The 13,607-nt window shown below is 40.0% G+C and overlaps 1 protein-coding gene across 5 annotated transcripts in view; it reads left to right on the forward strand.

Moving 5' to 3' along the window:
- The window catches only part of FRY (FRY microtubule binding protein), a gene marked incomplete at its 5' end in the record, with an annotated part of 648,830 nt that overhangs the window by 470,815 nt on the left and 164,408 nt on the right, over positions 1-13,607 (forward strand). For all 5 annotated transcript variants that reach the window (XM_079773965.1, XM_079773964.1, XM_079773962.1 and 2 more), the window contains 2 exons: positions 12,197-12,347; positions 12,875-12,978. In XM_079773965.1, the coding sequence (XP_079630091.1) occupies positions 12,197-12,347; positions 12,875-12,978 (255 nt within the window). The remainder of the gene's footprint in view (positions 1-12,196; positions 12,348-12,874; positions 12,979-13,607) is intronic.

Here is a 13,607-nt window from a genome sequence, read left to right on the forward strand (position 1 = left end):
ATTCTGATTGGCTGTGGGCATAGCGAAGGTACGGTCAATTTACATCTTTCTCTATTATTAGGTAAGATAGACTAGAGGCCCGGTGCATGAAATTCGTGCATGGAGGGGTGGTGTCCCTCAGCCCAGCCTGCACCCTCTCAAATCTAGGACCCCTGGAGGCATGTGCGACTGCCCATTTAGGCCCGATCCCACTGGGGGAATCCATTGGGGGTATCAGGCCTAAACAGGCAGTCAGACATTCCTCTCACAATCCAGGACTGCTGGCTCCCAACCGCTCACCTGCCTGCCTGCCTGATTGCCCCTAACCACTTCTGCCTGCCAGCCTGATCACCCCCTAACCACTCCCCTGCCAGCCTGATCAGCACCTAAGTGCTCCCTGCCAGCCCGATTGCCCCTAACTGCCCTCCACTGCCAGCCTGTCACCCCTAACTGTTCTCCCCTGCAGGCCTGGTTGCCCCCAAATGCCCTCCCAGCTGGCCCAGTCACCCCTAACTGCCCTCCCTTGCCAGCCTGGTCACCCCTAACTGCCCTCCCCTGCAGGCCTGGTTCCCCCCAACTTCCCTCCCCTGCAGGCCTGGTCCCTCCCAACTGCCCTCCCCTGCTGGCCTGATTGCCCACAACTGCCCTCCCCTGCTGGCCATCTTGTGGTGGCCATCTTGTGTCCACATGGGGGTGGCCATCTTTGACCACATGAGGGTGGCCATCTTGTGTGTTGGAGTGATGGTCAATTTGCATATTACCTCTTTATTATATAGGATTTCACATATGAGTGAGATCATGCAATACTTATATTTCCCTGACTAACTTTTTTCACTTAGCCTAATACTCCCCAAGTCCATCCATGCTGTTGCAAATGGTAAGAGTTCTTTCTTTTTTATAGCTGTGTAGTACACCATTGTGTAAATGTACCACAGCTTTTTTATTTACTCAACTACTGATGGGCACTTGGGCTGTTTTCAAATCTTAGCTACTGTAAATTGCGCTGCTATGAACATATATTCTTTCTGATTGGTATTTCTGATTTCTTGGGATATATTCCTAGAAGTGGGATCACTGGGTCAAATGGGAGTTCTATTTTTAATTTTTTGAGGAAACTCCATAGTGTTTTCTACAGTGGCTTCACCAGTCTGCATTCCCACCAGCAGTGATGAAGATTCCTTTTTCTCCACATCCTCACTAGCACTTGTCGTTTGTTGATTTGTCGATGATAGCCATTCTGACAGGTGTGAGGTGATACCTCATTGTCATTTTGATTTGCATGTCTGGGATGACTAGTGACTTTGAGCATTTTTTTCATATGTCTCTTGGCCTTCTGTTTGTATACTTTGGAGAAGTGTCTATTTAGCTCCTTTGCCCATTTTATAATTTGATTGTTTGTCTTCCTTTTGTTAAGTGAAAGTTACAAATGGTATTGAGAAAATTGGACAGGTACATGCAAAAAAATGAAACTAGACCAACAACTTACATCATATGAGTTCCCTACATATTTTGGAAATTAACCCATTATCGATGTATCATTGGCAATATGTTCTCCCAGACAGTGGGCTCTCTTGTCATTTTATCGATGGCTTCTTTTATTGTGCAGAAGCATTTTATTTTGATGTAGTCCCATTTGTTATTTTCTCCTTAGTTTGCTTTGCCCTCAGACTTGTATCAGTAAACATATTAAGAGAGATGTCTGAGATTTTGCTGCCTATGGTTTCTTCAAAGATTTTTATGGTTTCCCATCTTACATTTAAGTCTTTTATCCATTTTGAGTTTATTTTTGTGTATGATGTAAGTTGTTGGTCTAGTTTCATTTTTTTGCATGTACCTGTCCAATTTTCTCAATACCATTTATTGAAGAAACTATCCTTACTCCATTGTAAGTTCTTGCCTCCTTTGTCAAATATTAATTGAGCATAATGGCTTGGGTTAATTTCTGGGTTCTCTGTTCTGCTCCATTGATCTATATGCCTGTTCATGTGGAGAAAGTAAGAAGAAAAACCTTAGATTCCTGCCCAGCCAGTGTATCTCAGTGGTTGAGCATCGACCTATGAACCAAGAGGTCCTGGTTCAATTCTAGGTCAGGGCACAAACCTTGGCTCGATCCCCAGTAGGGAGTGTGAAGGAGGCAGTTGATCAATGATTCTCTCTCTTCATTGATGTGTCTATCTCTTCTCTCTCTCCTTTCCTTTCTGTAATCAATAAAAATATATTTTACAGAATTTAGACTCCTCTGGCTTCTCATTTGCTATGAACCGCCCTTCCTGTCCAAGGACGCACAATTACAGTATAGCCAGACCATGCATACTAATGTTTACAAGACTGAAAAACTCTTCATCAAGAATCACTATTGCCCTGGCTGGTTTTCTCGGTGGTTAGTGTTGGCCCAAGGTTGTAAGTTTGATTCCCTGTTAAGAGCACATACCTCAGTGAACATTCAATCCCAGTCCTGGGTCAGAGCATGTATGTAGGAGGCAACCAATCGATGTGTCTCTCTCATGTTCAGTGTTTCTCTCTGTCTCTTTCTCTGTCTTTCTTTTACCCTCCCTTCTCCCTCCCTTTCATTCTGTCTAAAAAATCAATTTTAAAAAACCTCAGAGGATTAAAAAAAAAGCATCATTGTAAAGAATACTCAGACAATGAAACAGTCAATAAATGTGCTTTCCAGAAAGCTGTACCCCTTAGGGTTTGCTTGAACATCAGTCATTTCTATTGAACATGCTGTCATAATGAAGAGATTTCCAAGATATTTTTCTGATTAGAACTGCTAGCCAGTATATTATATTAAATATTTATATAATAGATATATGAAAAGAACTGGAATCAGTTTCAGAATCATGAAAACAGCATTTTTACAATTAAAACCTATATTAAACAGGGATTAAAAGAAATTAAAACAGAACTATAAGAAGTATAATTTGTTATAGAATAGTATCAAATTTCTATATAGATTTTATATTTCAGTGGGGAAAAGAACTGATTTCAATGACATTCATTTTGCTTTCATCTGTGATGGTAATGGATGCTTTTTATTTCAACATGGGGTGCAAAAATTGAGGTGGACAAAAATGGTTCTTTGAATGTAGTTTTAAATGTTTTTTACAATTTTTAAAATTTGTCTTGTGGGCATAGAATTATAATTTTTAATTGCCTTCCAAAAAGAAAAATGTTAAATAATGTCTGGTCTCACTGAACAATTAGAATATCAGTTGTTCTTGAGTCAATTGGCTTATAGACTTTCATACACACACAAATTTATTATATTTTCAACTTCTTAACTTAATTCAACCGATTATGCTTAATAGCTAACATTCATAATACTGTACTACAGATTTTTTCCCCAGCAATAAATATTCTGATTTTTTTGTTTATGATTCCACTTAGCAAAAGGCCTGCAGAGGTGATTCATTATTTGGATATTTGCAGATGATACATTTAATGGTTTTTTTGAAAACTGTTTTCACTCCATACTCAGATGTGCTTCATTGTCAAGTCATATTTAGATTAGGTTCTTGAATTGAAATGATCTACTGCCTTTTAAAAAAAATAGAATTTGACTGAAAAAAAATTTTTAAATGAATAAATAAAAGGATTGCTTTGGTCAATTATACCAAAACTAGAGGCCCGGTGCACGAAATTTGTGCACGGGGTGGAGGGTGTCCCTCAGGCCAGCCTGCACCCTCTCCACTCTGGGACCCCTTGAGGGATGTCCGACTGCCCGTTTAGGCCCGATCCTGGTAGGATCGGGCCTAAACGGGCAGTCGGACATCCCTCTTACAATCCAGGACTGCTGGCTCCCAACTGCTTGCCTGCCTGCCTTCCTGATTGCCCCTAACCGCTTCTGCCTGCCAGCCTGATCACCCCCTAACCACTCCCCTGCCAGCCTGATTTATGCCTAACTGCTCCCCTGCCAGCGTGTTTGCCCCTAACTGTCCTCCCCTTTAGGCCTGGTTCCCCCCAACTGCTCTTCCCTGCAGGCCTGGGTCCCACCCAACTGCCCTTCCCTGCAGGCCCGGTCACCCCCAACTTCCCTCCTCTGATGACCTGGTCACCCCTAACTGCCCTCCCCTGCAGGCTTGATTGCCCCCAACTGCCCTCCCTTGCAGGCCTGGTCCCTTCCAACTGCCCTCCCCTGCTGGCCATCTTGTGCCAGCCATCTTGTGTCCACATGGGGGCAGTATCTTTAACCACATAGGGGAAGCCATCTTGTGTGTTGGAGTGATGGTCAATCTGCATATTACTCTTTTAGAGGCCTGGTGCATGGGTGGGGGCCAGCTGGTTTGCCCTGAAGGGTATCCTGGATCAGGGTGGGGGTTCCCTTGGGGTGTGGGGAGGCCTGGGTGAAGGGCCTGTGGTGGTTTGCAGGCCGGCCACGCCCCCTGGCAACCCAAGCAGAAGCCCTGGTATCTGGGATTTATGTATCTTCTATAATTGAAACTTTGTAGCCTGGAGTGGAGCCAAGCCTCCTGCTCACTCCATGGACAGCAGCCATTTCTTTTGGGGTTTGTGTATCTTCTATAATTGAAACTTTGTAGCCTGGAGCAGAGGCCTAGGCCAGCCAGGGCTGCAGAAGCTTTGCTTCCTCCATTGCCAGGGGCAACCATTGCCTCCTGCTCTTTCCAGCTCAGTGGCTGCCGCCATTTCTGTTTGGATTTGTTTACCTTCTATAATTGAAACTTTGTAGCCTTGAGTGGAGGCTTAGGCCAGCAACAGCAGGCAGAAAGCTTGGCTTCCTTTGTTACCGGGGAAACCCAAGCCTCCCTCCTGCTCTCTGTGGCTGTAGCCATCTTTGTTGGGTTTATTTGCATATTTGCTCCTGATTGGATGGTGGGTGTGGCTTGTGGGCGTGGCTTGTGGGTGTAGCAGAGTTTGGGTCAATTTGCATATTACTCTTTTATTAGTTAGGATTAAGTAAAATAAAATAAAAGGTAAATGGCTCTGGCTGCTCTGTGGAACATAAGACTATAAAAAGGGAAAGGATGTAGTTGGGAGACAGGAAGGAGGCTATTGCACTAGCCCATGTGAGAGAAGGTGCTGGCTTAGACTCAGGAGTTAGTGATAGAGATGGTGGAAAATGATATTATTGTGGATACCTTTTGAAGGTAGAGCGCATTGAATATGTAGAGGGTGGCAAGTCACTTAACCTCAGTTTCCCCTCTATAAAATAGGGATGATAGGTATCTATTATTAGGCTACTAATATGGAAAGTGTGTAGACAAGTGCCTGGCATAAAATAAGTACTCCCTGTGTTAATTTTAATGTCACTATTTATATCATCATCATCATAATCATCATCATCATCATCATCATCATCGTAATTGAGTTGGATACGAGCTATGAGAAATCAGGAATGATCTAAGGCTCCTGTCCTGAGAAAACTGGAAATATGGGACTGCATTTTATTGAGATGGGGGAGATTAGAGAAAGAGCAAGTTTTACAGTGGTGGGAATTCATATGATTTAATGGTTTTTTTTAGTGTGTGTATCTATATTTTCTATGGCTCTATAAATTAAGCATCCAAAAATAAAGTGATGGGTGGGTGTGAGTGTGACCAGCAGTGAAAAGGTGTCCTGTCCAGCATGAGTTCCCACCTTGCAGCCTGAGCTGCCAGGACAAGGCTATGGCTGCCCATGACCCTGAACTGGAATAAGCAGAAGGATTAAAAATTGTGGCAGACTAAGTGGATGCTGCATGGATATGCTCCCAGGAACAAACTGGAATTACAACTAAAATACAGAAAAACTTCCTAAATAATCAACAGAAAACTCACAGGAGAGCACCCTGATACCCAAGGACCAAAAGTGGAGATTGCATAGAGACTGGTAGCAGGGGCAGAGGCACGAAAGGGCTGGCCAGGTGCCCACAGACAGCAACTGAAGTCCCAGATACCTCAGCTATGTCGGGGGGGGGGGGGTTGCCACTGAGAACTCTGGGATCTAATCCCAAAACTGGGCCCCACAGCAGAGAGCACCAAAACTGAGAAGGGTACCCACATAACATCTGGCTGTGAAAAGTAGCAGGGTGCTGTCTGCCAGAGAGTGACAGCTGAAAATTTAAGGCCCTCCATCTTAAAGGGCCAACACACAAAATTCCCTGTGTAGCCACCCATCTTGTGCTCTGGCAGAGGGAGGGTGAAGTGAACTGGAACTGTGAGAGCAGAAGTCAAGACTAGGGACTCGGGGATAGAGCTCAGAAGACAGACACCGCAAGTTTCCCGGGCTGAGTCATTCCCTCATGCAGCAGAGGACATCTTTCCCACATAGACATCTGCCTTGCCTGGGGAAAAGACAGTTTACACACACTATTGGAAAACACTTTGCCCTGAAGCCACTTAACCTTTTGCACTCAGATGTTGAGTGTGACTCGACACGGTTAGCATCGGTAGCAGCTTGAGAAAAAAGCAAGCGAGTGCAAAGGGTTAAGAGCTTAAAAATAACATTTAGCCTCCAGGTAGAAGCAACTACCCCACCCTGTTGAAAAAAACTCTCACCACACCTGAGGATGATTGCCTGCGGGCAAATTCAAATTGGAATCCTATCAGTCTGTAGGCAGAGGCAGTCTCTGGAGGCTTTGAGTCTTTGCCTGATCTAATTAGTCAAAAACAGCCTTTAATACTGTCCTGCACTGGAGATTGAGAGGTGTAGCAGATCTACCTAACACATAGTCACAAACCCGAACAGGCAGCCAAAATGAGGAAACAAAGAAACAACACCACAAATGAAGGAACTAGAGAATTCTCCAGAAGAAGAGATAAATGGAGCAGAGATTAGAAATTTATCTGAAACAGAGTTCAGAGTAATGATGGTAAAGATGCTCAACCTCATGAAAAAAGATACATAACTATGAAAAGATACATAACTATGAAAAAAAGAATAGTCTGAGATAAAGAATAACATTACACAAATAAAAAGCACATTGGAAGGAATACACAGCAGATTAGGGAAAGTTGAGGATTGAATCAGTGAATTAGAAGACAGAGTTGAAAATATCACTCAATCAGAGAACCAAAAAGAAAAAAACAATTATAAAACAGAAGGACAGCTTAAGGGAGCTGTGGGACAATGTGAAACATAACTTTATTAGAATAACAGGTCTGCCAGAAGAGGCAGAAAAGGAGAAGGGAATAGAGAATGTGTTTGAAGAAATAATAGCAAAAACTACCCTAACATGGTAAAGGAAAAAGTCACACAAGTTCAGGAGTCACAGAGAACCCCAAGCAAGAAGAACCCAAACAGGCCCATGCCCAGACACAGCATAATTAAAATGCCAAAAATTAAAGACAAAGAGAGAATCTTAAAAGCAGCAAGAGAAAACTGTTACCTACAAAGGAGTTCCCATAAGGCTGACACCTGTTTTCTCATCAGAAACTCTACAGGCCAGAAGAGAATGGCAGGAAGGACTCAAGAAAGCAAGGATCTGATACTAATATTACTATATCCAGCAAGGTTATCATTCAAAATAGGCAGTCAAAAAAGGAGCTTCCCACACACAAAAAAAGACTAAAGGAGTACATCACCATCAAGCCAGCATTACAAGAAATGCTAAAGGGACTGCTGTCATGAGGAGAAGAAACAGAGAGAGAAACCTAGCCATACAGAATTAAAATGGCAATAAATAAGTACCTATCAATAATAACCCTAAATGTAAATGGATTAAATGCTCCAATCAAAAGGTGTGGGATAGCTGAATGGATACAAAAACATGTATATGCTATCTATAAGAGACCCACCTCAAAACAAAAGACACACAGAGGATGAGAGTGAATGGGATGGAAAAAAAATTTCCATGCTAATGGAAAATAAAATAAAAGCTGGAGTAACAATACTCATATCCAACAAAATGCACTTTAAAATGAAGGCTATCACAAGAGAAAAAAAAGGTCAGTACATAATACTAAAGGGTTCAATCCAACAAGAGGATATAACCCTGGAAAACATATATGCAACCAAAATAGGAGCACATAAATATGTAAAAAAAAAAAAAACTTCTAGAGGACTTTAAAGGAGAGATTGACAACAATACAGTCATAATAGAGGACTTTAACACCCTTCTGACTTCACTGGATAGATCTTCCAGACAAAAACTTAAGAAATGGTGACTCTAAAGGACACAGTGGATCAGATGGATTTAATTGACATTTATAGAACATATCACCCCAATGCAACAGAATACATTCTTCTCAAGTGCACATGGATCATTCACAAAGATAGACAACATATTAGGACACAAAACAAGTCTCTACAAGTTCAAGAAGATTGAAATCATATCTAGCATCTTCTCAGATCACAGTGGAATGAAATTAGAAATCAAACTACAGTAAAAACACCCAAAAACATTCAAACACATGGAGGCTAAATAGCATGTTATTAAACAATGAATGGGTTACCAATGAGATCAAGAAAGAAATCAAAAACTTCCTGAAAACAAATGAAAATGAACACACAACAACCCAAAATCTCTGGGACACTGCAAAAGCAGTCCTGAGAGGGAAATTCATAGCACTACAGGCATACAACCAAAAAAACAAAAAACAAAAAAACAGCAATAAACTATTTAACCCTACAACTTAAAGGACTAAAAAAAAGAACAACAAGAAAAGACCAGAGTAAGTAGAAGGAAGGAAATAATACAGATTAGAGCAGAAATAAAGAACATAGAGACTAAAAAACAATACAAAAAATTAATGAAACCAAGAGCTGGTTCTTTGAAAGAATAAACAAAATTGATAAATCATTAGCCAAAATTATCAAGAAACAAAAAGAGAGGACCCAAATAAGTGAAATCATAAACAAAAGTGGAGAAGTAACCACTGATACCACAGAAATACAAAGGATTGTAAGAAAATACCATGAACAACTATATGCTGGACAATGTGGATGAAATGGATAATATCCTAGAAAAATATAATCTCCCAAAATTGAATCAGGAAGAATCAGAAAACCTGAATAGGCCAATAACAACTGATGAAATAGAAGCAGTAATTAAAAATAAATAATAAAACCTCCCACCAAACAAAAGCTCAGGTCTGGATGGCTTCACAGGCAAGTTTTGCCAAACATTCAAAGACCTAACACCTATACTGCTCAAACTATTTCAGAAAAACCAAGAGGAAGGAACACTTCAAAACTCTTTTTATAAGGCCAGCATTATCCTAATTCCAAAACCAGATAAAGACACTTAAAAAAAGAGAATTATAGGTCAATATCCCTCATGAACATAGATGCTAAAATTCTCAATAAAATATTAGCAAATCACATCCAGCAATATATTAAAAAGATCATACACCATGATCAAGTGGGATTTATTCCAGGGATGCAAGGCTAGTACAATATTTGCAAACCAATACGTGTGATAAATCACATAAACAAATTGAAAGACAAAAATCACATGATCATATCAATAGACTCAGAAAGCATTCGACAAAATCCTACACCCTTTTTTAATAAAAACTCTCAGCAAAGTGGAAATAGAGGGAGCATATCTAAACATGATAAAGACCATATATGACAAACCTATAGCCAACATCATACTCAATGGGCAAAAACTAAAACCATTTCCCCTAAGAACAGGAATAAGACAGGGATGCCCGCTTTCACCACTCCTATCAACATAGTACTGGAAGTGCTAACCACAGCAATCAGACAAGAAGAAGAAACAAAAGGTAATCAAATTGGAAAAGAAGACATAAAACTGTCATTATTCGCAGATGACATGATAGTGTACATAGAAAACCCTAAAGATGCCATCAATAAACTACTAGACTTAACCAAAGTATTCGGCAACATAGCAGGATACAAAATTAACACCCAGAAATCTATGGCATTTTTATACACCAATAATGAACTCACAGAAAGAGAAACTAAAAAAATAAAACAATCCCATTTACAATTGCACACAAAAAATTAAGATACTTAGGAATAAACTTAACTAAGGTAGTAAAAGACCTGAATTTGGAAAACTACAGGACGTTGAAAAAAGAGATAGGGGAAGATATAAACAAATGGAAGAATATACTGTGTTCATGGATTGGTAGAATCAGCATCATTAAAATGTCCATACTACCCAAAGCGATCTATAGATTCAATGCAACCTCCATTAAGACACCAACAGCATATTTCACAGACCTAGAACAAACTCTCCAAAAAATGTATATGGAAATAAAAAAGACCCCGAATAGCCACAGCAATCCTGAAAAAGAAGAACAAAGTAGGTGGGATCTCAATACCAGATATCAAGCTATATTACAAAGCCACTGTTCTCAGCATGGCCTGGTACTGGCACAAGAACAGACATATAGAACAATGGAACAGAACAGAGAACCCAGAAATCAACCCAAGCCATTATGCTCAATTAATATTTGACAAAGGAGGCAAGAGCATACAATGGAATCAAGACAGTCTCTTTAATAAGTGGTGTTGGGAAAATTGGACAGATATATGCAAAAAAAATTAAACTAGACCACCAACTTACACCATATACAAAAATAAACTCAAAATGGATAAAGGACTTAAACGTAAGATGGGAAACCATAAAAACCTTAGAAGCACCCATAGGCAGCAAAATAGCAGACATATGTAATAGCAGTATCTTTACCGATACAACTCCTAGGCCAATGGAAACTAAAGAGAAAATAAACAAATGGGACTACATCAAAATAAAAAACTGCACAGCAAAAGAAACCATCAACAAAACAATAAGAAAGCCCACTGCATGGGAGAATATATTTGCCAATGTTATCTCCGATAAGGGTTTAATCTCCAAAATTTACAGGGAACTCATACAACTTAACAAAAGGGAGATAAACAATCCAATCAAAAAATGGGCAAAGAACCAAATAGACACTTTTTGAAAGTGGACATACAGGCCAAGAGACATATGAAAAAATGCTCAAAGTCACTAATCATCCAAGAGATGCAAATCAAAATGACAATGAGGTACCATCTCACACCTGTCAGAATGGCTATCATCAAAAAATCAACAAACTACAAGTGTTGGCGAGGATGTGGAGAAAAAGGAACTCTAGTGCCCTGCTTGTGGGAATGCTGACTGTTGCAGCCACTGTGGAGAACAGTATGGAGTTTCCTCAAAAAATTAAAAATGGAACTTCCATTTGACCCAGTAATCCCAATTCTTTGAATATGTACCCAGGAATCAGAAACACCAATCAGAAAAGACATATGTACCCCTATGTTCATAGCAGCACCATTTACAATAACTAAGATTTGGAAACAGCCTAAGTGTCCATCAGCAGATGAGTGGATTAAAAACTGTGGTACATCTACACAATGGAATACTCTGCTACTGTAAAAAAATTTTTTTTAAATTAAATTAAACAAAAAGGAACTCACCATTTGCAACAGCATGGATGGGCCTGGAGAGCATTATGCTAAGTGAAATAAGCCAGTCGGAGAAAGATAAATACCACATGATCTCACTCATTTGTGGAATATAAAGAACAACATAAACTGATGAACAAAAATAGAGCCAGAGAAAAAAAATATTTTAGAATATAATAGAAGTAATCCTGTTACCTTTGTGATATTGTACTATGTTAGTACCATTTGGGTAATATTATATTTAAAATCTTTTTTTTCTTGAAATATTAAAAAAATCAATTTAAAAAGAAAAAAAAAGAATCAAGAACAAGGAAGTCAGTATAGAGCCCAGAGTTGGCATGGTGTCCAGATACTGGCTTACTGGGGGGCATGCTGCTTTTCTGGTCAAGCAATGCATTTACAGGGACATGAAAGTTATCTAAGTTTTGGTTTGCTGTAGGGCACCCTGGGCAGGAGCTGTTCCATCTGGGGCCTAGAAGCTTATATCAACACCATTAAATGAAAGACCCGCAGATCAAAACCAGCAAAGCTGGTCCCACACAACCCACTCTCACCATGAAGTCAAACAGCCTTACGAAGATGCATTGAAAAGAATAAACATTCAATGTAAAACTATTCTGGAAACTGTACGCAGGATAAATGTGACATCATATTTAATAATAATAATAATGGTGATGATGATGATGATGTGATGAAAGAAACCTATTCAAGTAATTCTAACTTATTTGATTGTATAATTCACACTCACCTAATTGAATGCTTAGAAAGTTATTTTTATGAGCATGAATTTGTAATATTCTTTCTAGAAACACTAAGTAGAGAAAACAAAATTATCTTCCTAAAGATAAAGCACGTTGTCTTTCTCACCCTACAGATGACCCAATATCTCCCTACCTGGGGTGGCTGTTGACTATCACAGAGACCAAACAGCCACAGCCCTTACCAATGCCTTCTACTGGGGGATGCTGGGCCCCCCTGGTTGACTACCTCCCAGAAACCATCACCCCTCGAGGGCCACTCCACAGGTGAGCAGCATGTATAGGTAGAGAGAAATGACCACTTGGTTTTGACTGGACTTTTTTTCCCTAGAAGAAGAGGGAAACCTGTTTCAGGTCCTATCAAATGAAATAAACTTTAAAATCAGAGGGACCCTGAATGGCTTGAATTGCAGCTCTCAGCACATTGGTAGAGTTTGGTCAAATGTTAACCAATGTGCAAAGCTGCCTTGTCATACTTACTTGATATAGGTCTTCATTTTTTTATGCATTTTAGATTGTAAGCAAGTTGAAGAGAGGACTCTTGTCTTCTCTTTCTCATCATGACACAGCTCTTAGTACCTAGTAACAAGTATGTTATGTGATTAGCTCAACTGATGTTTATTCTTATGGAGCTCTGTGCATTTTCAGAAGTTAAACTCCACTTCTCTGGAAGAAGGTTCTTACATAGTTCTTCAGCAAAGCTTATGTGTTGCATTTAATTGTGACTTAATGATTTATACATGTATTTCCATTCTCTGTAGAAGTTGCATTAACTTTGTCATTTCATTGATTAGGTGCAATATTGCTGTGATTTTTATGACTGAGATGGTGGTAGATCACAGTGTAAGAGAAGACTGGGCTCTTCACCTGCCATTATTACTTCATGCTGTCTTCTTAGGTAAGACTGGATCCAAGAGGAATTCTAACCAATACGTCTAAATTCTGTGGAGGCAATCCAGAGAGTTTTCATTGTACATAGACATCTGCTTTCCTGCTCTAAGATTCAGTTGACCAGGCATTGTTTAAAACGTTCTTATGACTACAATATAAGTTGTGTGGCACCTCACTTGTGCTATACCTATGAAGATATCTAAAACAAATTGGGCCTCTTTGAGAGTCTTTGTCTATATGTGATAAATTTTTTAAATATATTTTTATTGATTTCAGAGAAAAAGGGTGAGGGAGAAAGAGATAGAAACATCAATGATGAGAGAGAATCATTGATCCACTGCCTCCTGCATGCCCCACACTGGGGATCGAGCCCGCAACCCGGGCATGTGCCCTCACCGGGAATCGAACCCTGACCTCCTGGTTCATAGGTCGATGCTCAACCACTGAGCCATGCCGGCCAGGCTAGATGTGATAAATTTAAAGCCATTAGACATAATTAGTGCATAGAGAAAAAGAATATAGAGCGCAGCAGGCCACACACTGAGATTGTAACCCAAGTTGTAGAGCAAAAATGAGAAGAGGAACAACCAGTGAGGGAGTTCAGTTATGGAGAGCCTTAAGAAGGAGGAATGCTAA

This window comes from Cnephaeus nilssonii (genome assembly GCF_951640355.1).
Source record: "Cnephaeus nilssonii genome assembly, chromosome: 6".
Classification (NCBI taxonomy): domain Eukaryota; kingdom Metazoa; phylum Chordata; class Mammalia; order Chiroptera; family Vespertilionidae; genus Cnephaeus; species Cnephaeus nilssonii.